The sequence below is a fragment of the Elephas maximus genome, chromosome X (assembly GCF_024166365.1).
Source record: "Elephas maximus indicus isolate mEleMax1 chromosome X, mEleMax1 primary haplotype, whole genome shotgun sequence".
Lineage (NCBI taxonomy): Eukaryota > Metazoa > Chordata > Mammalia > Proboscidea > Elephantidae > Elephas > Elephas maximus.
Window position 1 is genome coordinate 144,059,798 of NC_064846.1, and position 24,002 is coordinate 144,083,799.

At 36.1% G+C, this 24,002-nt stretch overlaps 1 protein-coding gene across 12 annotated transcripts in view; it reads left to right on the forward strand.

The window, feature by feature from the left end:
* DMD (dystrophin) overlaps positions 1–24,002 on the forward strand; it is a 2,447,064-nt gene that overhangs the window by 820,413 nt on the left and 1,602,649 nt on the right. For all 12 annotated transcript variants that reach the window (XM_049872854.1, XM_049872851.1, XM_049872858.1 and 9 more), the window contains 3 exons: positions 12,767–12,868; positions 13,013–13,120; positions 20,837–21,016. In XM_049872854.1, coding sequence (XP_049728811.1) covers positions 12,767–12,868; positions 13,013–13,120; positions 20,837–21,016 — 390 coding nt within the window. The remainder of the gene's footprint in view (positions 1–12,766; positions 12,869–13,012; positions 13,121–20,836; positions 21,017–24,002) is intronic.

The window sequence follows — 24,002 nt, forward strand, 5'->3', positions numbered from 1 at the left end:
AACAAATGAAACGTGGGGTTGTGTGGTACAGATTACAAAAGAAATATGTTGTATCTCAGCTAATCTGAAAATCGTAAAATAAATGAACAGTGAATTATCTATTTTTTTGGAAGGAAATAGATAATAAAAAAAGGTAGTTTTCCAGAATGACAATAATATCCCCTATTCTTTTTTGAAATAATTTATTTTATTTTATTTTTTGTTGTTGAGAATGCACAGCAAAACATAAACCAATTCAACAGTTTCTATATGTATAATTCAGACTTACCATGGCTTGAACATGTGACATATAAGGAAAAGTTTTTATATAATTTGGGGTGGAAAAAAGTCTATGGAATGTCAAATCCTATAAAAATATATATAAATTACTTTATGAAGAGGAAAATGGATGGAAAATATCGGGATATTTCTCTCGTTTCTAAGTTTATGTTTGGTGAATAAAAAGCATTGTAAAGATAAGAAAAAAGAGACATCTTTAAATGTGATGGAAATGGTATCACTAAGCCAAGTGTCAAGAATTATTGTCCTTGAAGCAATAATTATAATTATTAGCACTTTTTGAGGGCTTATTATTTTCCAGTAATTTTATATACCTTGTATGTAATACTGTCCCTGTTTCACAAATGAGAAAACCAATGCATAATGAAGTTACATCCAAGTTCACGCAGCTGTAATTGGCAGAGCTGGAACTGGTACCCAGATCTGTGTGAGACTCAGCCTGGGCTTTCTCTTAATCTCTCAATTTCATAAGAGAAAATTGCTATGTGACCTTGAGAAAATTATGAAATTTTTCTCAGTTCGGGTTTGTTCATCAATAAAAGGGGGATAAGAAAACCTATCTAAAAGAATTATGTAATTTTATATGTAAATTTAATGCATCCATGCAAATGCATAATATATGCACTTATTTTAACACTATTGCAATAATTTTTTTTTTCTAGAACAACACTCTCTTATAGGGAAACCACCGGTCATGTGTGGCTTTGTTAAGGAGTTGACATGTGGTTAGTCTGTTTAATGAACTGAATTTTAGATTTCATTTAATTTTAATTTAAATATAAAACTGGAAATCAATTCAGTTATTAGAAAACTTTTAAATTCGTTTGGAACATATTGGGTATATGAATCTACTTTTTCTATTGTGAAGTTTCATAATATCTAAATACATGTCACATATTTCCAATGAATATTTATCCTCCAAATTGAGATATTCTGTAAGTGGAAAATACACAGCCAATTTCAAGGATTTCCCTGGATATATGCCCTGTGATAACTGGTTTAAGTAATAGGGTATTAGGTATATTTGATAGAACAGGATTTCTACATTACTCCATCTGGCCTCAACCTTGACTTTTTGACTTATTAGTTGAGCAGTTTGGGGTAACTTCTTAAACTCTCTTATGCTCAATTTGTAAAATGTAGTCAAAGATAATAATGATAATAATACCTGCTACATATAATTACTGAAGAAATTGTTACAAGTGTTTTGGTACAATAAGAAGTGTTATTCCCATAAGTGTTCGTTCTAATATGATCTCCAAGAGAAATGTGGCATTTCTAGTCTATGAAAACAATCTCAAACTTTTCCCTATGACACAATGTGATGTTTTAAATAATTTTTTTTTGAGAACACATACAAGTACACAAATCTTAATTATAGCTTGAAGACTTTTCACAAAGGTAACACACCCATGATATACACACCTAGATAAAAAGATAGTACGTGACCAGCAACCCAGAAGACCCCGTCATTATTTCTTCCCACCTCTTTAAAAAAAAAAAAATTTTTTTTTCTTTAAAGGTAACCTCTATCCTGACTCCCAACAGCTTAGATAGCTTTAGTGAATATTGAACTTTGTGTAAATGGAATCCCATAGTATACACAGTTTTTTTTAACTCATTTTCTTTACTATTACATTTTTGAGATTCATCCATATTACATGTAGCTTTCATTCACTAATTTTCATTGCTGAATAGTATACTGTTGTACAAAATCTACCAAAATTTAATGATCCATTCTACTGCTCAGAGAATTTGGGTAGTTTCTAACTTTTAATTATTGCAAACAAAGCTGCTGTGAACATAATCATACATGTATTTCGTATTAGGCATATATCTAAGATTGGCTTTATGAATCACTGGGCATATGTGCAATTAGCTTTATAGACATTTCCAAAGAGTTTGTAGGGTCACTAACAGTTGGAATCAACTCGAAGACAATGGGTTGGTTTGTTTGTTTTTGTTTTTTCCAAAGTTATACATTGCTGCTGAACTCGATCCTTACTCATGGCGACCCCATGTGTGCAGAGTAGAACGGCACTCTATAGAATTTTCAAGGCTGTGACCTTTAGGAAGCAGGTTGCCAAGCTTTTCCTCTAAGGCACTTCAGGATGGTTCATGGGTGGTTTGAAATATAATTTGCTCATTTCCAAAGTAGGTGTGCAAGTTTATATTTTTAACCGTAGGGATAAATCTCATGAGCACCTGCATGAGATGAGTTGTATAACGTTCGAATATATAGCTAGGTTTTCTTTGCTAGCATTTATTTTAGGGTTTTTACTTTTATGCCCATGATGTAGATTGGCCTGGTTTTAGTTCCTGATTTTTCTGGCTTCTTAAAATCAGTTGGAAACTTGCCATTTGTGTCTCGAATTTTATTTATGGTATGGTATTAAATTAAAAATTCAGTATCTCTAATAAATATAAGGTAGCCAGGGTGGCTCAGAAAGTTAAATGCTTGACTATTAGCTGAAAGTTTGGTGGTTTGAACCCACCCGGAGGTGCCTCGGAAGACAGGCCTGGTGATCTGCATCTGAAAGTCGAAGCCTTGTATACTCTATGGAGCAGTTCTACTCTGCTCACATGGGGGTCACCATCAGTCAGAATCAACTTACTGGCAACTAACAGCAATAAAGATAAGATGGTTCAGATTTTCCATTTTTGCAGCAGTTTGAATAGCTTATGTCTTTCTAAAAATTGGTCTATTGCATCTAAAGTTATAACAAAGTCATATAAAATTCTTTTTGTCCTTCACGGTTTTTAAAAATGTCTTTATTAATTATCAATTTTTCAGATTCAGGAAATGTGACATAAAACTCTGGATTTCTAGCTTCTCTTGAAAATTCAGGTGATCTGATGAACTTTGACCTATTTCCCTGCATAGTCACCTCAGTAGGAACAAGCAACTCTGCACTCTTTAGCATGGGCTCTCCATTTATCACGATCCTCATCATTCTCCATCCTTTACACCTTAATCGTTTTAGATATTCATATTATATACAGACATTAGAATTTGTGATTTCTATGGAAAACTCCAATACCAAGAGCCAGAATGAAGCACAGAAAAGTATCTGTTTTTCAGTCATTTGCTTATAAATAGACACATATTAGATCATGGTCCTGTTTTAAAAGTGTAAAAATAAAAGATTTTCAACTCTTGTACAAAACATAAACCTTAATAGATTATAGGTAAAACAAGAGAACTTAGTAAACTTAGTGTCATGATGAAATGATTCACTGTGCTTTATAGTAATGTACTCTTGGCACAGAGGTTAAGCATTTGGCTACTCACCGGAATGTTGGTGGTTCGAACCCACCCAGTGGCTCTGCGGGAGAAAGACCTGGGAATCTGCTCCTGTAAAGATTACAGCTTAGGAAACTCCATGTGGCAGTTCTGCTCTGTCACATGGGGTTGCTATGAGTCAAAAATTGACTTGACGGCACCCAGCAACAAAAACCACATGCTGTAGGTTGATCATATCTGGAGTTGAACAAAGGTTGATCTTCCATCAATCCTTACTAATCACAAGCAGCTCAGTAATTCGTCACAATTTTCAGAGCATTTTCTATTTGTTGACCTATCTAAACCTAAAAGTGTCCTAGGTGAGACGGTATGAGGGCAGGTATTGTTATTTCCATTTCACTAGTTGGAGAAATACAGCCAGAATGCTCCTTAGAAGCAAGGATGGCAAGACTTTGTCTCACGTACTTTGGACATGTTATCAGGAGGGATCAGTCCCTGGAGAAGGTCATCATGCGTGGTAAAGCAGAGGGTCAAAGAAAAAGAGGAAGACTCTCAACGACATGGATTGACACAGTGGCTGCAACAATGGGCTCAAGCATAACAACAATTGTGAGGATGGCACAAGACCAGGCGGAGTTTGGTTCTGTTGTACACAGTGTTATGCTGAATTGGAACTAACTCAGTGGCACCTAACAACAGCAACAGTTGGAAAACAAAAGCATAGTAAGATTAAGCATTTTGCCCACAGATGTTACCAAGTTGGGCTGAGGCAAGAATTCAGGCAGTCTGTACTTGAAGCCCAGGGTTGTGTAGCAGGTTAGCAGATTTAGAGATGCCCGTTGTAAAAGACTGAAAATCTAGAATTTGGGGTGGAGAGAGCACGACTTCACACGCTAGTTTCTCTTCTATAGGCCTTCCAATTCACCGTAAAGAGCTCTGTTGTTACCATAAATGACTGGTGTTTAATGAAGCAGAAAGTCAGAGAAAAGAAGACTCTGAAACAATTACTAGGAGAAAACCCATATTGATAAATACAGTGATAGTATTCAGCTTTGAGCCATTCATGTAATATGCACAATACATGTATTATTCCACAAGACGTTAAGCACAAAGATAAGGTTCTCACTTCAAGATGTTCAGAGGCTCTGAGGCATCAAGCAATAAGAGCAAAACCTCAAGCTACCAAGGAATGCCTGTGAACGTAATGAATGTAGAAAAGAACATTGTCATGCTGGAGTGCTCCTTAAGACTCTTACTCTTAATTTTCTAGTATCCCAATTGAATAGACTGATGGAAGCTGGAGAGAACAGTTTATTAAGCTGCAACAGAACATTAAGTAACAGCCTGCAAATAATAGCAGCAGCAGCAGCAGCAACAGCAAGACCCTTCCAGATTTATCCATTAGCACTTTATAAACTCATAAAAATAAATAATAGATAAAGCCGACTGAAAAAGGGGATAGAAAAACCATATTTCACCAAGTTAAAATCTCACTTCATTTTCAACATAATCACCAATGCAGACTTTCTCTTAAGAAATCAGACATTCATTCAGTAGTCCCTCCTTATCTGTGGTTTCAGTTTCTGTGGTTTCAGTTAATTGGAGTCAACTTCAGTCCAAAAATGTTAAATGAGTAGCACGATGAAATCTCGCGGAGTCCTACCCCATCCTGCCTGGGGATCACATTCATGTAACTTTTCTTACAGTATACTCTAATTGTTCTGTTTTATTATCTCTGACTGTGCCTAAAGTATAAATTAAACTTTATCATGGGTATGTATGTATATGAGAAAATATATCTAGGGCTTGATACTATCTGCGACGAAGAATTTTGAGTATAGCATGGACTGCCAGAAGAATGAACAAGCCTGTCTTTGAAGTTGTACGGCCAGAATACTCCTTAGAAGCGAGGATAGTGAGACTTCGTCTCAGGTACTTTGAACATGTTATCAGGAAGGACTAGTCTCTGGATAAGGACTTCATGCTTGGTAAACCTAACAACAACAACTATCCCTGGTTTCTAGGTATCCATGGGGGTCATGGACTGTATCCCCGCAGATAAGGGGAAACTACTGTATTTATCATTTTAAAAGAAATCCTTGCAAAGAGCACCTACCACTGATCTGCAATTCTAAGGCTTCATTTGATGTTTTTAATATGATTTAACAAATATGGAGTTATAATGTCAAAAGTGTTTTTACTTCAGACCTTCTGTTAGCCGAAGACAGGAACCATTCCCAAAGCCAACTCTTCAGACAGGGATTGGACTGGACTATGGGGTAGAAAATGATACTGGTGAAGAGTGAGCTTCTTGGATCAAGTAGACACATGAGACTATGTTGGCAGCTCCTGTCTGGAGGTGAGATGAGAGGGCAGAGGAGGTTAGAAGCGTCCCAAATGGACATGAAAAGAGATAGTGTGGGGAAGGAGTGTGCTGTCTCGTTAGGGGGAGAGCAACTTGGAGTATATCCCCGCTACCGTCGAGTCGATTCCGACTCACAGTGACCCTATAGGGAAGAGTAGAACTGCCCCATAGAGTTTTCAAAGAGCACCTGGTGGATTTGAACTGCTGACCTTTTGGTGAGCAGCCGTAGCACTTAGCCACTATGCCACCAGCGTTTCCTAGGAATATATAGCAAGGTGTATATAAACTTTTGTTATGAGACACTGACTTGATTTATAAACTTTCACTTAAAGCACAATAAAAATTAAAAAAAAATGTTTTTAGATCAAATTAGAATAGGTAACTTCAAATCCTTGTCAAGCAAATTAGATAAAAATGTATAGTTAAATCTAGTCAAACAAGCTTCACCTAAAATAAAATGTATCTCCACATCTTGCTATAGGTTATTCAGCACAAATTAGAAGGCATATGTTTTATATTGACTGCTGTAATGAGCGAATGGCATCATGAAAGAACATGGATTTATAGCCAGACAGATCGGACGTGAGATTCTGGATTCTCAGGCCTCTGTGGCTTTAGACAAGTTACTAACCCCTCTGAGTGTCAGTTTCCTCATGTGTAAACTGTGCCTTTCTTTAGATGTGACAGTCATGAATTCCTGGGCTTAAGTCAGATCATTACAGGATTGTTTAAATAGAAGTTGTTAGTAGCTGTAGGGTTGTCTTTGACTCATGGAGACACCATGTAAAACAGAGCAAAATGTTGCCTGGCCCTGTGCCATCTTCATCGTTGTTGGTGTGTTTGAATCCATTGTTGCAGCAATTGTATTAACCCATCTCATTGAGGGTTTCCCTCACCTTCCCTGCCCCTACACTTTACCAAACGTAATGTCCTTCTCAAGCAATATGCCCCTCCTGACTTCACCTCTATAGTAAGCAAGTCAAATCTCAGACAATAAACTGTGATTCCTAGGGTTCTCCTCAGCTAATTTTTGGAAGTAGATTGTCTTGCTTTTCTTCCCAGTCTGTGTCAGTTTGGAAGGCCCACTGGAATCTACACACTATGAGTGACCCTGCTGGTATTTGAAATACTTATGGCATATCTTCTAGCATCAAAGCAACATACAAGTCATCACAGTATGACAAACTGACAGACAGGTGGTGGTAAATAGAAATAAGAATGACGTTTTCAGAGAAACCACAAATAAGAGTTTCCTAATACATCAAAATATGTATTTCAAATTTTCCATCCTGCATGATGTGTTAGACCATGAAGATATCAAGCATGCCATCTTATAGTATGCTGCCCTGGTTAACAGTTTGTAACAATATGCAAAGTCAAAAAGAGAATCTTAGTTTGGCTAGACATTATCCAGTCGGACTGTGCTCCATTTCTTGCCTTGTAACAAGTCTTGTTTTGTTTTATTCAATAAGTTGCTTGATGTCATTTTCATCCTACTATACGTAAGATGAAGTTGTTTATCCTTTTTAACTTCATCATTATTTTTAAAGTAAGAAAGAAAAACCAAGAAGCAAATTTTCAGAAGGTTCATCACACGTAAATTTCATTTAATTGGGGGGGGGTGTATTACACACAACACACAAAAAAGAAACCTGTTGCCATTGAGTCAATTCCAACTCATAGCAACCTTATAGGACAGAGTAGAGCTTGTCCATAGGGTTTCCAAGGAGCAGTTGATGGATTTGAACTGCAGACTTTTTCTTAGCAACCGAGCTCTTAGCTGCTGTGCCACCAGGGCTCCATAGGGTCTTAAAAACAAACAAACAAACAAATCCATTGCCATCCAGTTGATCCGACTCACCGCGACCCTATAGGACAGAGTAGAACCGCCCCCACAGGATTTCCAAGGAGTGCCTGGTGGATTTGAACTGCCAACCTTTTGGTTAGCAGCCAAACTCTTAACACTATCGCAGCAGGGTTTCCCCATCAGGTCTTAGATGGCAATAAAATGAGATGAACTCCTTCTGCCTTCCCTTTATAAAGCCCAGATGATACTGCATTGTGTGGCCCCTGGCACAGAATTATTTCTTCCTTAGTGGACATACTCCTGGGGAAGCTTTATCTCTCAGTGCTAACTAATCCTGATGGGCCCAGTTTAGCTCTCACAGTCTATCAGTGGCTTAAATGAATTCAAAGGTCACTGTACTTAAATTTTGCCTCCTAGGCTTGTCAAATGTTTCTCGGTTTTCTTTATCCAAACATTCTCTTGCTAACCATTTTTCCCTTTTGCTTTGAAATACCAACTCAAAAACAAACAAAGGAGCTAAGATGAGAAATGTCCTTGACACGTAGAACAATACGAGATATGAATTAAATGGGAGAAAAAAAAATCCTCCCCATTGAGACTGTGAGCATGGTTGATAATGGAGTTGTGATTTAGCCCTAGAAAATGTGTTCAAGTGAACTGACCTTTAGCTTCTCTCGCTGCTGAGACACAATGAGGATATAAATAAAAATTAATTTCTTATTATCACTTCATGAAATGTTATAATTCATTGGTTTGGCATATGTGCGTATGATGTTTACCTAGCTCTACAAAAGTACGCATTATTTGTAAAAGCTCAAGGGATTCACCTACTTAAATGGGAACTCAGAGAAACACTGACTGAAGATAAATTTTTCCTCTAGAGATTTCTAATCCTAATACAAAGACTCTTCTAAAAATTTTTAGCTTACTGTCAGTCTTATTAGATCAAATTCTTTATACCTGCATAACAATTTAGTTACAGCCTTTCAGACAGTGGATAGGACCTAGCATCTTTGAGTGATTCTAGAGCTGATTGATAATCTTTCAAATGTTTATCTTTATCCTTCATCATTCTAATTAAGGACGATATTTTATAAGCATTAAATGGATAAATCCATATATTCAAGGACTCTGTGTATATTGATTTATATTTGTGCATATGGTATTGCAGAAGTCTATCTGTGAGCAGATGTGTACGGCATACAAGCAAACAATTTCTAATTCACTTATCTAATTTCACTGAGATCAGTGAAAGCACTATCCAGGGACGGATTACCCAATAAGCAAGGTACGCACGGGCTTACTTGTGAAGCCCATATGAAATTGTTCACTACAATTAAGTAAGTAAACACAATTAAGCCTATGTGTACCTTGCTTACTGTAAGCTCTCCCGTTCCTTGCTTACTGGTTAAGCCACCCCTGACTATGCCCACATTGTAACAGAAGGGACTTGAATTCAATTCATTGAGAGTCTTTTGAGTGTAAAATAGGTTTTAGCTGTGGAATGTGTTACTAAAGGACATGTATGCACTCTTGTGTTGGGAATTTTTGAAAAAGAATATACTTGAAGGCTAAACATCTATTTGTGAAGATTTAATAAATGCCTCTCTAGAGTGAGTGGAGTAAAATAGATGACCCTTGGAGGTTTCTAGAAGATTTGGTATAAAAACAATGATCAAGCCAAATGTAATTAACAAGCAACACTTAATATAACTTTTTTTCCAAACTAAAAACCACTTTTCCAAAACATAATCTTATTTGATATTTGTAGTAATTCGTTAAGGGGTTGGTATTATTATTTTCTTTGAGAGAGATTGAATGATTCAGCCATCTATTTCCTGGATAAATCATTTTATCAAGCTAGGGGAAAATAATAATAATTCCCCAAAGAATTGTCAGAAATACTACATGAAATTATGTAGTTAAAGTATTTTTCCAATTGCAAAGACAAACAAATGTTTGTAACCTGACTAATTGACTGACCTAGGACTTGAATCTAAATTGCTTAGCTCTACATACTTTTATATTTCTCCCATAAAATGCAAAATTGCAAAGTGATATTGTAGTTGTATTTGGGAAGTTAAGCCACAATAAAAAAAAATAGATGATTTAAAATCTGGCTTGGGGGTATGGGGGGGACAGTTTTATTAATTTAACTTCTAATAATTGAAATGTGTTGTAATTTTTTCCCACTGTAGTAAGTACATATTTACTTTTAACAACATTAGTTTTTTGAGATATTTTGTAGTGCCATGGACTCCACCTCTCTTAAATATGTCTTTATTCTGCTCATATTTGGCACAGAATAGATATTCAATAAATATTTGTTGTTTAAATAAAGTCATGATTGATGAATTAATGAAGTGGAGACTATCATTAACTAAATAAACGAAATATTGGCTGAATTGTAAATCTGCTTCAGTGAATTGCCAAAAATTATTCATAATCACTATTGGAATGCAAAGGACACTTTTACTAACATTCTTAAAATAGCTGTCTTTGGTCGGTTGACCATGTACCCAAAATCATATTTAGTTATTGTTTTTATAAAGTCATTCATATAATGAAACAGATTCCAATGTAACGTGTATCACATCAATATATTTTTACAGTTTCTATAGATTCAATCATTTTTCGCCATCTTGAATACGGGGTCTTTGGATTTGTTTCCCAGGGTGGCCTACTAACTGAGTCCGTTTAAATCTTCCCATGTTAGAATCCTAAGATGCTGCTTCAGCGGATGCTACCTGTGTGCATCTGGGTGCACTAGAGAAGATATTATACCTATTTTGAAGTCTCAGTTCACTTCCTTTAACTTATGAAGATGATGGCACACTTTGAGTTTATCCTTTCCCCCCTGGACTTCCGCCTCCACTGGGGTTGATGGGCTGCAGAAAACGTTCCACATTCTGACCTTTTATATGTGCATCATCAAATCAGACAGATGGTGTAGTTTACGGTTACGGGATAAAATTTTCACTTTTGGAAGATAATTTCCCCACAACTAACCCACTAAGGATGTGTTACATGTCATGCTACCTGATGCAAACTGACACGGTCAGCAGGGCGATCGCTAAAAGAACTTCTGGTAGGTTTTAGAAAAAAATCCTTCTACTCAGTTGCAATAATTGAATGTTTAAAATTGTTGAATTCATTGATTTAAGTTAACACATTTGCCATGGTTGCCTAGCATCACTATTTCAGGGCTATGACTTCTGTCGTCAACTAACGTAATTCAAAAGGAGTTAAGAGAGAAACGATAAAAAATAAGAAGAAAAATAAGTTTCCTTATGCTGAAAGCAATAGCATTTTTACTGAAATTTCTGAAGAAAACCTGAAAACTCACTTGTGCCTGAGCTGCATATGAATGCGCTATCATTTTAATAAATGATAAAATATTTACTGCTGGATGCTTAGCCATGCACAGGAATCCCTGTTGAAGAGATACTTAATTAAACAATTTTTTTTTTAATTATGTGAACCTCTGAGTCGCCTAGGAATAGGTGGATTTTTTCACAATACGAATTATATTTGCATTATTGAAATCATATATTAATATCTTCTAGGTGGATTGAAGGAGTCCTGGTGGTACAGTGGTTAAGTGTCAGCAGTTCGAACCCACCAATTGTTCCATGGGAGAAAAATGTGGCAGTCTACTCCCATAAATATGCACAACCTTAGAAACCCTAGAAGGCAGTTCTATCCTGTCTTCTAAGGTTGCTATGAGCTGGAATTGACTCAACAGCAATGGGTGTGGTTTGGTTTTTCTTTTTTGTAGGCATATTGATCCAAAGGAATCCCTGGTGGCATAGTGGTTTAGTGCTATGGCTGCTAACCAAAAGGTTGACTGTTGGAATTCACCAGGCATTCCTTGGAAACCCTATGCGGCAGTTCTGCCCTGTCCTATAGGGTTGCTATGAGTCAGAATGGACTGGAAGGCAATGGGTTAGACTGATCCCAATGCAGCATCATGTAAAATGGAAATTATCATAAGCTTTTTACCTTAGATTTGAATGTATTTGTCAAAAATATGAGTTAAAAACTTTTTCTTTTTTAGCTCTAATTCTATGCAGAATAAAACATGTCTGTATTTTGGTATATTATAAAGATCCAATAAAAAATGAGAACAATTTTCTTGTTTATATGAGAAGATCATAAAAAGTTTAAATTTTAGGCTCTGAAATGCACAGAAATCATCACAACATGTATTTGTTCTATCCAAAACCCATTAGTATTTGGTTTATGTTACATATTAAAATAGTGTGCACACTTATACATGAGTAATGTGCTAAAGGCATGGCAGTTGTTATTCAGGGAATATTATAATTTACTCACTAGAGTAGTTGAGAGGCGTAGAAAATTTCAATATTTTTGTAATGATATTTTAAGTCCACATTTTTTTTTTTATGGATATAATTTAATTACTGGGAATTCTCTTCCAATCAGAGCATTAAGCCATTCTGCTTATACAGAACTGCTTCAAAAAAGAGTCTTTTGGGTGCTCTGTTAAGTAGTCAGATTTTATTCTTTGGAGTGTGTTTTCAGGCCTAAGGAAGATATACATTTTACATGTTATCTTTGCAAATCCTTTCTAAATCTATATTTATGTCTTTGCTAGCTTACATTTGCCATGGAGACATATCAAATATTGGTATAACAACTGCTTCAAATTGCTTGTAAGTGTCTTTGCTTTTCAATGTGAGGTGAAAGAGTGAGCAACGTCATCTAAAGACAATAGAAAGGCACAATAATTAGAATCAGAAGCAGAAAGGGTGTCCTTTACAAATCCTAGAATATGTAAACCCACCCAGTGCCGTCGAGTCAATTCCAACTCATGGCGACCCTATAGGACAGAGTACAACTGCCCCATAGAGTTTCCAAGGAGTGCCTGGCAGATTCGAACCGCCGACCATTTGGTTAGCAGCCGTAGCACTTAACCACCACGCCACCAGGGTTTCCTCCTAGAATATGTAGGGGACTTAAAATCAGAGACTCTCACAACCATTCATGCCATTTTTTAATGAAATTCAGTTAACTCTTAATTGTTTACTGCTTTTGTGGTGTTTTTCAGGTACTCGGAGATCGATGGGCAAACATCTGTAGATGGACAGAAGACCGCTGGATACTTTTACAAGACGTCCTTCTAAAATGGCAACGTTTTACAGAAGAACAGGTGAGTCACATGGGGGAAGCTGTAGCAGTGAAAGACATGGAGATAGGTTAAATTGGTACTGTTAGCAAAGAAGATATGATGATCTACTTTTAATATATATTTTTTCTTCTTTGGCATTCTTTGATTTTTCTTTTTTTTTTCCAGTGCCTTTTTGGTGCATGGCTTTCAGAAAAAGAAGATGCAGTGAACAAAATTCCCATAACTGGCTTTAAGGATCAAAATGAAAAGTTATCAAGTCTTCAAAAACTGGCTGTATGTATTTCTTACTTTTTAATAGTCTTTTAAAACCCTAGAAATGAATATCAGAACCATTATTTGGTCTTTTCTGTCCTCTCAAATCTTAAACCAAATGTTCATTGCTTTTTCTTAGATCATAGTATATTCAAATGTGTTATATTTTTACTTTCCTTAATTACAATGGGGAAAGGTACAGGTAGATTTTTAACTTTGTTTTTTTTCAAACAGAATCATAATCTTGAAAAAATACTGCATGCCTGGAATAAGACTTCAAGTGAAACAAAAATGTAACAGTAAAAAGTGTTTGTGAATGTTCTAGAAAGTTTTAAACATATAGTTCTAAACTGATACACTATAGCAGATTCTCTGAGTAGTATAAGAACAAAGCCAAAAAAAAAAAAAAAAAACAAGCAAATAAACCCATTGCCATCAAGCCAATTCAAACTCATAATGACCCTGTAGAACTGCCTGATAGGGTTTCTAAAGCTGTAATCTTTATGTAAGCAGACCGCCACATTTTTCTCCCACAGAGTGGCTGATGGTTCAAACCTTAGACCTTTTGGTTGACAACCAAACACTTAATTACCGTACCACCAGGGCTCCTTTAGAGAAGGACAAGACATGATTATTCTCACTTAAAAGGGGCTTATACTTTAGTTTGGAAAACAGGAAAAACATTAAAGTAAAAAAAATGACATTGATTATAAGTGCCTCATGTGTTTTAAAAAATGAGAACTTTGAGGGTAAAAGGACTCTATGGAAGGCTTCACTGAGGCATTTTGTTTTGAGTTGGATATTACAGGATTAAAAAAAGATCTCTATAAAGGTTGTCTTCCCCTGTGAATTTTACTAGTTTCCAGTAGAGACCAGTTTAATATTAGGAGCTTCATTTTTCAAATGAAATATTCCATAATTAAGATTTCACTAAATTTTTGATAGATAAATTCTATTAAACTTTAACTCAGTGTTAATTGTGTTATCAAACAAAAGTCTATTGTAAATAATGTTTCATAATTTTACTAAAATGAATCAATTCATATCTGTAATTATATTATGCATTTTATATCATAACAATTAAACCATTTCTTTAAGGCTAATCTTAAATTGCCCCAGTTATTTTAATTATGTACCATTCTACCAAATACTTATTTGCTTGCATCATACTTTTTTTTTGCTCCATAGTTACTAACCCTCTTGGGCCTTTTTACTTAAAATAGATTCAGTTATGAATTATTTGTCTTTATGGTATGAGCTAGCTTGTTATTGATAAATAATTATTGATGAAAGAATATGTACTTTTTTGAATGATGTGATGACTGAAGACAGATTTCAGCAAATAATCTGTATAGGCATATCAAAACCTGAGTGCAAAACATATCAGTGATATATTTGTAATTTTGTTCTGTGGTCGATGGGGAGTCATTTTTGGAATTCCCCTTGGTAGTGAGACTTTTGGTAGTAAGGAAACCCGTTAGAAAACCTGAATTAAGCACTGGTTATTTTATGAAGAGGGGAAGACAGACATGCAAAATGTTGAAATGGCGTGAATAAAACTTATGATAAGGGAATAAAGCTGGAAATGGTTTCCAGTTTTCTCAGTTGAGTGAGTTGGTACCTAGTAGGGTTATTAACCTTGATAGAAGAATAGAAGAGGAATCGCTCATTTAAAAAGAATGATAATTATTTAAGATTTGGATATGTTGAGTATAAAATGCCTGTATTATATCTATTAGAATGTCAGCTCCTTGAGTGTAGGCTCTTTGTTTACTACCATGTTTTCAGTATTTTGGATGGTGATTGTGACAAATGAAAGATCCAATAAATAATTGCTCAACAGACCCTTTCAAGGAAAGCCCATCTTCATAAGGAAGAGGCCCTAGGGAATACGCAAAGGGTAAAAAAAAAAAAAAAAAAACCCAGTGCCGTCCGACTCATAGTGACCCTGTGCAAAGGGTAGACATTTGAAAAGGTAAGACTTAGTTGTTCTTCCAGTTACTTTTACTATTTAACATTGTGCGCCAGAACTTACAGCTTACAATGACTGTTATATTATGCTCATCAATTTTGTAGGTCAGGAATTCAGAGGGGGCACAGAGATGATGGCTTGGGGATGCCTGGACTCTCAACTGGGAAGTCTAGATAGTGGGGACTGGCATCATCTGAAGGTGCCGGCTAACTCACACTGTTTGACATCTGTGTTGGGATAACAAAATCTAGGACTACTAACTAACTGACCTTTTCGACTCTTTCCACATGGCATGGCTTTTTCACAACATGGCGGCCACAAAGTAGTCAGAATTCTTTCATGAAGACTAAAGGTTCTAAGCATGTGTGTTCCCGTGAACAAGGCAGAACATGAAGCACTTTTTTTTAACTTGGCCTCAAACATCATATATCATCCCTTATCGCCATATTGCATTGGTTGAAATAGTCACAATCCAGTCAGGCTTGAGGGGAAGAGGACTAGACTTAGGGTATTAGACTTTACCTCTTGATGGAGAAGCACCAAAGTCCAATTAGAGAAGAACATCTGGTACAGTAGATACATTGTAACAGTCATCTTTGGAAAATACCATATGCTAGAGTAGTACAAACTTATTTCGAGTGATAATAAATTCCCAATTTCAAAAGCTAGTGTTAGTTCCTATGTACATTCTTGACTGGACTTACCAATGAAGAAAGTTGTTTCTAGGAAGCTACAGAGTGACAAAATCCAAATATGTTAAAGCTAGATGGGATGTTGTAAATCACCTAGTTTATTCCCACCCCAATTACATACTTAAAGTTTCTTGGGAACAGTTATCTAGGTTATTTCAGAAGAGGAAATTGAGACCCAGAAATAAGATATATAATATATCATATGATGTTAGGAGAAGAGGTGAAATGATCATCAAGACATTCTTATTCAAATTCTCTCCTTTTAAACTATTTCAGAATTCCATGTATCATTTGATTCCTTAAAAAAAAAAAACTGCAATTGAGAACTGTCGTTTCTAACATGTGCCACGATGTTGATATTTTTAGGTCTAAAAGGCGTTGGTAGTCTCAGGGCCATGAAAATGCTCTCTTAGCAAAGTCTCAATAATTTTCCAATATGATTAAAATTCAAATTATGTCACCTTACTTGTGAACAAAGTGGAAATATGTTTTATATAAGTCTTACCATTTGATAGTTTAAGCTAATTAACAAAACCTGACAGCTGGTCTAGAATTTGAGGTAAAATTCCCCTGCTGACTCAAGCAGTGAATAAGAATTTAATGTTCATTAAAATATGTCACAATCTGAGACCCAAAACAGGTACCATCTGTCACCAGTTCTTACTACATACCTAGGTATAGATACAGTGTTCTAAAGCTCTTTTTTATTTACAATCAGTGCAATTTGTTTGGAAATAACATCACTAATAACCCATGGGATTTTCCCCTTTTCACTGGGGGTGGGATAAAGGGGAGACTCTGGTATTTTATCTCCTCTAGAGCTATGGTTTTATGTATCACATGTCTTTTTTTTTTTTAATGGTTAAAACTGATTTTTTAATTTGGTGTAAAGAATAAAATTTAAGGGAGGAAAGAAACTGTGCCCTTAGAAATGAATTTTAAGACATGTAGAATCGTATAAACTATCATTGGAGGGCCCGGGTAAAGAAGAAATCTGACCCTGGGGAAGTGTGCTGCTGGTATGTTTACTGTTGGTATTTGCAAAAAAGGACAACTCCAGGAAGCATGGTGATCCAAGAGAGTGTGGTTTTCTACAAGAGTACTGTGGAATTGCTGGTACTTTCAAGGGGCTATGGGAACAAGTGACAGGAACCCAGTGCTTGTGAGTGACCAACGAGTCCCTGCTAACATTGCCTTTTTCCCAGGATTTGCTGCCTGGCCCTCAAATCCTATGTTCACTCAAAAAGAATTTATCCAAATAGAGTCAGTGATTCTCAAAGTGTGGTCCCTAGACCTGGATATTTCTTAACCCAGTGCCGTCGACTCGATATTTGTTAGAAATCAAAATTCTTCAGCCCCATCCCAGGCCTACTCAGAGAAAATCTGGAGGTGGGGCCCTGCTATATGCAGTTTAGCAAGCTTTCCAGGTGATTCTGATGCTTACTCAAGGGTGAAGAACCCCTGCACTGGATTAATCTACTTAAGTACAAGAACAGGTGTTTAGAATACATTGGAGTACTTCTTACACATAGATAAATAACTACAGATAGAATAGGTATAGAATTCAGTTTTGCTAGTGAAAGAGAAGTTGTCTTGGCATTACTCTCTGAGGCATACTACTGAAGAGAATAGGATCCTGGTTTCCTGGGTCTTTTGGAAGTGTACATCCTTCCTTCAATTCTAATCAGCTCCTATCATTGAGCGGGTACAATTTTTCTGTTCTGTCTTCTTGTCCTCTTGAATTTGTCTGTCTCTTCCTAGTTGTACTACTTGGCCCAGTCAGAGTTATTAACTGTGGCTTAGTGTCTAACTTGGAACTATGCCCATGTGCCTCACTTTTATCTAATGATGAGGATGATGATGATAACTATATTTAAAATAATAAGTATCTATATAAAATGTATTGGAGCCCTGGCAGCACGGCAGTTAAGCATTTGGCTGGTAACGAAAAGGTTGGCAGTTCGAATCCACCATCCACTTCTTGGAAACCCTATGGGGCAGCTCTACTCTGTCCCATAGGGTTGCTATGAGTCGGAATTGATTTGATGGCATCAGGTTTTATGTAAAATTTAACTGTCCTTTGCTTTGTACATATTTCTGGAGCTTTCCTGTGCCTCCTGAGTTTCCTAGAGCACTGTGGGTCTCTGGCACTCAGAACGTTTTAAATGCTCTTATTATTTATGACAATTAAATCACAGTTATTTCATACACATGTGCAAGAGCCAAGCCTAAGAGGGATGACATTTAGGAATCGACTGCAGAAGATAATTCATTACCATAATCCAAAGTTGTCTGGCATCGCCATGAATTTCCTGTCTTCTTCCTTCTGCTAGTTTGGAGAGATACCTTTGGGAGCTGGGAGATTTTGGTGAGAGAGAGAGCAGGTGAGAGCCTGAGCAAGCATTGGAGCAAAGAAGAGGAAAGAAATTGAGGATGAACAACTAAGATGTCATCACCATTTTAAAAGATGCATGTCTGGAATTTGCTAGATAGAGATTTTGGTTAGCATGGATGGCTTTTTGCCATATAAATTTACATGAGAACATATTATGATTTAATAATTACATAGTTTCCTTATATTGATACTGTTTTATTTTGCATTGAGGGCATTTTTTTTCTTAATAGAAACTTACAAATTTACTTTTGTAATGCTGTCCAAATGTTTCTTCACTTGGTTTAATATTAACACAGGAATATTTGTTTCATATATTTTAAATATTAGTTTCATTTGCCACTAAATCTTTTTGAATATCAAATTTGTTGAAAGGCCACCTAAAGAAACCTGTTTAGGTAGCAGGAAGATGTATATAGATTTCCAACAAAATCCAATTCTCCAAACATAACTCTCAGAATCCTGTTCTGAAATGTTTCCAAATAATTTCATATTTAGCTTAAATAATGGGTACATTTTTAGCCTCTGTTAATTAAAAATAGTTCCTTAATCTCTGAGCATGCAAGCCAAAGAGGACTGTACTTACATCTTTTTTTTATATTTAAATGTATATCTTTATTTATATCATGCCCTTTCCAAAGAGAACTTGAGGTGGTTTGCAGTAACATATATGCATGCAAAAAGTTAATAAAGAGTAAAAGGAAAATGAGACCCTCTAAAGGAGTAGTAGGATGATATGCTGACCCCAAAGGGCCAGTTCAACTGACATACCTGAAATTCAGTTTTGGCTCTCAGTTCTAGGTAGGTAAGCATAAGCTTGTTTTCCTACTAGTCCAAGTATGCACTTAAATTTAATGGAAATAAAAAATGTAAATTTAAAAATAGTATATCCACTACTGATTTCCAGTACTGAGAGTTCTATTTTCATGAGTTAGACTCATATATGTGCATTCATATTTTAACCTATTGCCTTCTTTCAAAATGAGAAAAGCAGAATGAAAGCAAAAATTAATTACTTACTGGGGAAAGAAACTAGAAATGGACTTCAAAACTTGCCCCTTCCCCTAAAAATGGCATGAAGCAAGGCTGAATATAAAGTACACCAGGTGAAGCAGATTCTGAATGAAGGACGGGGTTAATTGAAGGAGACACCAGAACATTCTACAATTCAGAGCTATCGATGCAGGTGACATGCCAAAGTGACATGTTAAAATAGCTACATAAAGTGTCCTTTTCAAGAGAGTGCAGTATTTCTTCGTCGATGATGCTTCAGTTCACGAGCCATGGACGCATCTGTTTCGTGAGAATTTCTTTGTTGTATGTAACTATTACATACTGGAAAGACAAGTGTCACAGTTTAGATTATGTTCATTATACATGCGACTGCCCAAAAGAGGACACTGTAAAGGGGCTGTAAGACAATTTTCTCTTTTTTCCCACCTCTTGTTCTTTGTATACAAGTTAACTCAGGGACTAGCATGTGGGACCTGGAAATTGAATTTCCCAAAGTGCAGAGTGACTTTAATGGATAAAGTGAAAGGATAAGCTGGCTTGATGTGCTGATTTCACACAAGCTGCTTTATTTATTCATTCCCCATCAACTAAAGTGTATGTGTACCCTCCACAACTTACTGGAATTTTGGAATGATGTAAAAATTACTTCATAAAATACATAGGTTTTTAGGAAATATGCAACCTGATTTCCAAGGATTTGCACTGTACTCAATAACTTAGTTCTATTACTTAATGGGCGCAAAAATTAGCTTTAGAAGATAATTACTCAAATAGCCAAATGTTAATTGAATAACGAATGCTATAAAAACTTAATCAGTAAACCACATAACAGGGTTTTTATCTTCGAACACTGAACAGAATGTTTTAATTGTGGAAATAAATAATATTGTAGTTCTATCTGAATAATTCCCGAATTTCAAAATGGCAAAGCTCTTTAGCCATTCTCATCTTCTCAAGGCATCTCCTCTTTAGAATTCCTGGCCCGTGGAAGTCAGTCTTCCCTTGCATTTTCTTAAGAATGAAAAAGAAATTCACCACCATCCATGAGCCTTGCATTCTACTTTTGAACGCCTCTAAATGTTAAAAAAAGTAACTTCAATATGTTGATCTATGTTTTGACTTTTGAAGCCATACTACATTTTCATTTGTCAATCTTTGAAATACTTAAAGGTGGTACTTAAGTATCTTTACTTGATACAGACATAGCTATATATAGGAGTCCCTGGATAGTACAAACGGTTAATGTGCTCAATTGCAAACTGAAAGGTTGAAGGATGGAGTCCACCCAGAGGCACCTCGGAAGAAAGACCCGGTGATCTGCTTCTGAAAAATCAGCCATTGAAAGTCCTATGGAGCACAGTTCTACTCTGACACACATGGAGTCACCATGAGTTGGAATCTACTCAATGGAAACTGGTTTCACTGAATGGATTATATATATATCAGTCTAGGTCTTTATTCTACATCTGATATTTTCTGTTTTCAAGGTTCATGGGAAGGTTATTAGAATTGTAATTTTCTACTTATAGTTTTATGTACTTTTGATCCTTTGCAGACGTGATTGCTGCCTTTTCTGTACAAATGAGAGAACACATGCAAAAACCAATTGAGCTGTGCTTTATGAAATGTAACCTAGACTTATGCTGTGATCTTCCTTGTTTTAATAGGTTTTAAAAGCAGATCTAGAAAAGAAAAAGCAAACCATGGACAAACTCTCCTCACTCAACCAAGATCTTCTTTCAACACTGAAAAATAAGTCAGTGGCCCAAAAAATGGAAGCATGGCTGGAAAATTTTGCACAGCGTTGGGATAATTTAATCCAAAAACTTGAGAAGAGTTCAGCACAGGTGAGTGTAACGATTATAATCCTGTGTTAGTCATTGCCCAGTATTTAGTTGAGTAAAAACATGGCTCCTTTGCCTGTCCTGAAATTGGAGAATGTGAGAGAAGTAGAAGAATGAGTCCTAACTGATTACTGCCCTAGAGTTTAATCTCTTCCATTTCAATGGTGATGGGAAGCTGAGTGACTTAGAGCAGTTAGACAAAATACTAGGGGGCTGTGTTACCACAGTCTGCCCCTAAATCATAGATTTCATAGATTTCTAAAAACACCAAGACCGTTATTCAACTACCTTATTTTACATAAGAAAAAGCTGAAACTCAGGGAGGAAAAGTAATTTGTCTAATGAAAGTTAGCAGAAGGAATGGTGCTATGGCCCAAGTCCTTTGATTTCAATGGAGGCCTCATTCCGTTAGAGCAAGTGAGGATCTAATCATTAGATTTTCTGCCAAAGACCACCGATTACATAAAATCTCTGATGTGGATCAGATACGCTAACACATAAGGATTGTAGATTAGGAAAATATCTAAATTACATTTGTAGTTTCATATTCAGATTTTATTTTAAGAATTAAAGGATACATTTTGAAAGTGTTATGCTTAGTGAGATAAGTCGGTCACAAAAGGATAAATCTTGCATGATTCTGCTTTTATGTAATATCTCAAGTAGGCAAGTGCGTAGACGGGAAAGTTTGTTAATGGTTACCAGGGACAGGTAGAAGTGAGGTGGAAGATAAATCAATGCTAAGTGGGCACCAAGTTTCTTCAAAATCCAAATTCATGTTTAAAATTTGAAAGAGTAGAAATTACAATAATTCTCCATATCATCATTCAGCAATATAAGGTCAAAACTTCAGTTGTTTTTCACTGATGTACTATTAGTGGTTAATTGATCTAATAGTGATTGTATCCCTAGATCATGATTCTACTTATTTTATGTCGTTTGGCCATAGCTGCCTTGCAATAGCACTGGCATCCTATCAATAAATAAATGAGGCATTAGAAAATGTGATACTTTTTGATCCTACAGTGACATTATTTCAGTATGTACCTATTGGCTCCATAAATTTTTGCTGCCATAAAAGCGTCAGTTACCATGTTTAAGAAGGTTTGGCATTATTTGATAAAGAAAGTTGTTTTGAAATGCATTCCTTTTAAGCTCATGTTTTTGGTCACTTGCATAACAGAGACTCTCAAATTTGGATCAAAATGCAGATTCCTAGACCCTGTGCTCAGAAAAATCTCATTTGGTAGGCCAGGAGAGGGACCCAGGCATCAGAATTTTTACTAAGCCTTTGATATTGTCTGCAGACTATATTTAAGGAAGCACTGAATTACAAAGAAATTGACATTAGTGCCACTCCCCACATCTGCCTTTCCACAATGCTGCCTGAAATGGGGATGGTGTCCTAGGAATGTGGTATTTAAAATGCTCATTTCTTGGAAATGAAATGACTTTTTGCAGATGATTTTCCATCATATCAAAATGTTTCTGATTTGATTATTCTAGTTGACAAAAAGCATTCAAAGTCTTATTTTTAATAGCCTAAAAGTTAAGGGCCCCACCTAGGGCAACTTACTTCACCTCTGATTTTTCAATTTGTTTTTATCTGTGATAAAAAAATACTGGCTTTCGTTTGTATAGTCCTTTACAAAATGATGTTTAAGCATGTAACTGCTCTACTTGCTTGCTGGGATGTGCTGAGGATAAAATAAAGCCATAGACATGAAAACATTTTGAGGAAAAAAAAAAAAGATGCCCTTGATATGTAAGGCATGCTGTTTAGTGAGTCTGGAGGGCTTAACATGGTTCACTTTGACTTCTTTTTATTTTCAAACAGTTATACTTTCCTATACCAGACCCGCAGCAGATAAATGGACTTACATTAGGCAAGTTGCTTCCCAGAATAGCAACCTTCAGTCTTTCCTAAGTTCCTGTCTCAATTTTCCCTCATTGACTTTTCCCAAAAATGTACCATCATAGCCCCAAACCAAATCTTTACCAGTGTTTCTTGGGTTTCAAGGAAGATAAAAATGGAGCTACCCAGGGAAAGCAGAACTAAGATGAAATAGACAGTGAACAAAAAAGATAGTGTTTTATCACTAAAAAGCAATTGATTTTCTTTCTTGAATATCAAATGGAGATTGATTAAAATTACATAAGAAGAAGTCCAAGAATGTTGAGGATAAGGCTGTGACTTTGAAGACCAAAGTTTATTTGTGGACAAATTTTCCCAGCATATTTGTGGGGGAGGGGGAGGGTGGAAATCAGTGTTAATTTAATTACTACTCACCCAATACACTTGATTTTTAAAAAACCCTTTTTAAATGGTTGGAAGAAAGAATGAAGAAAGTTTTGGTAATGGTTAAAATTCTTTATTGTGACTGAGATGACAAGGCGGCTGATTGTGTTCATATAAAGAACGCTGTGTGCCTGCGAGCTTGGGTGCTATTCAGGTCAGAGCTTCAAGGGTTTTTCACCTCATGAAGCTGTTGCATGGCAAGAGGTCAAACCACGGGGGAAAAAAAAAGCAGGTGTGTGGGCTGCTCTCTTGCATTTCAAAGTCTGCTTTGGCTTGACTACTACTTGGACACAGGTGAGGATGGCTAATCTGATGAGATGATAGCCTGAGAAAATAGAAATAGTTTCTGTTTCAAAATGTTAGAAGGAATAATAATCTTTGCTATGGGGATGTTTACAATGAGAAAAGAGGGTACTTGAATTATCTCCTAGACTGACTTCTTTAAAAATGTAAATAACCCTATGTCTTCATTAAAAATATATATATATATAAACAAAAAACCCAGTGCCGTCGTGTCGATTCCAGCTCACATCGACCCTATAGGACAGAGTAGAACTGCCCCATAGAGTTTCCAAGGGGCGCTTGGTGGATTCGAACTGCCAGCCCTCTGGTTAGCAGCCGTAGCACTTAACCACTACACCACCAGGGTTTCCATATATATGCTGGTTGAAATTTACATGGGTAACTTTT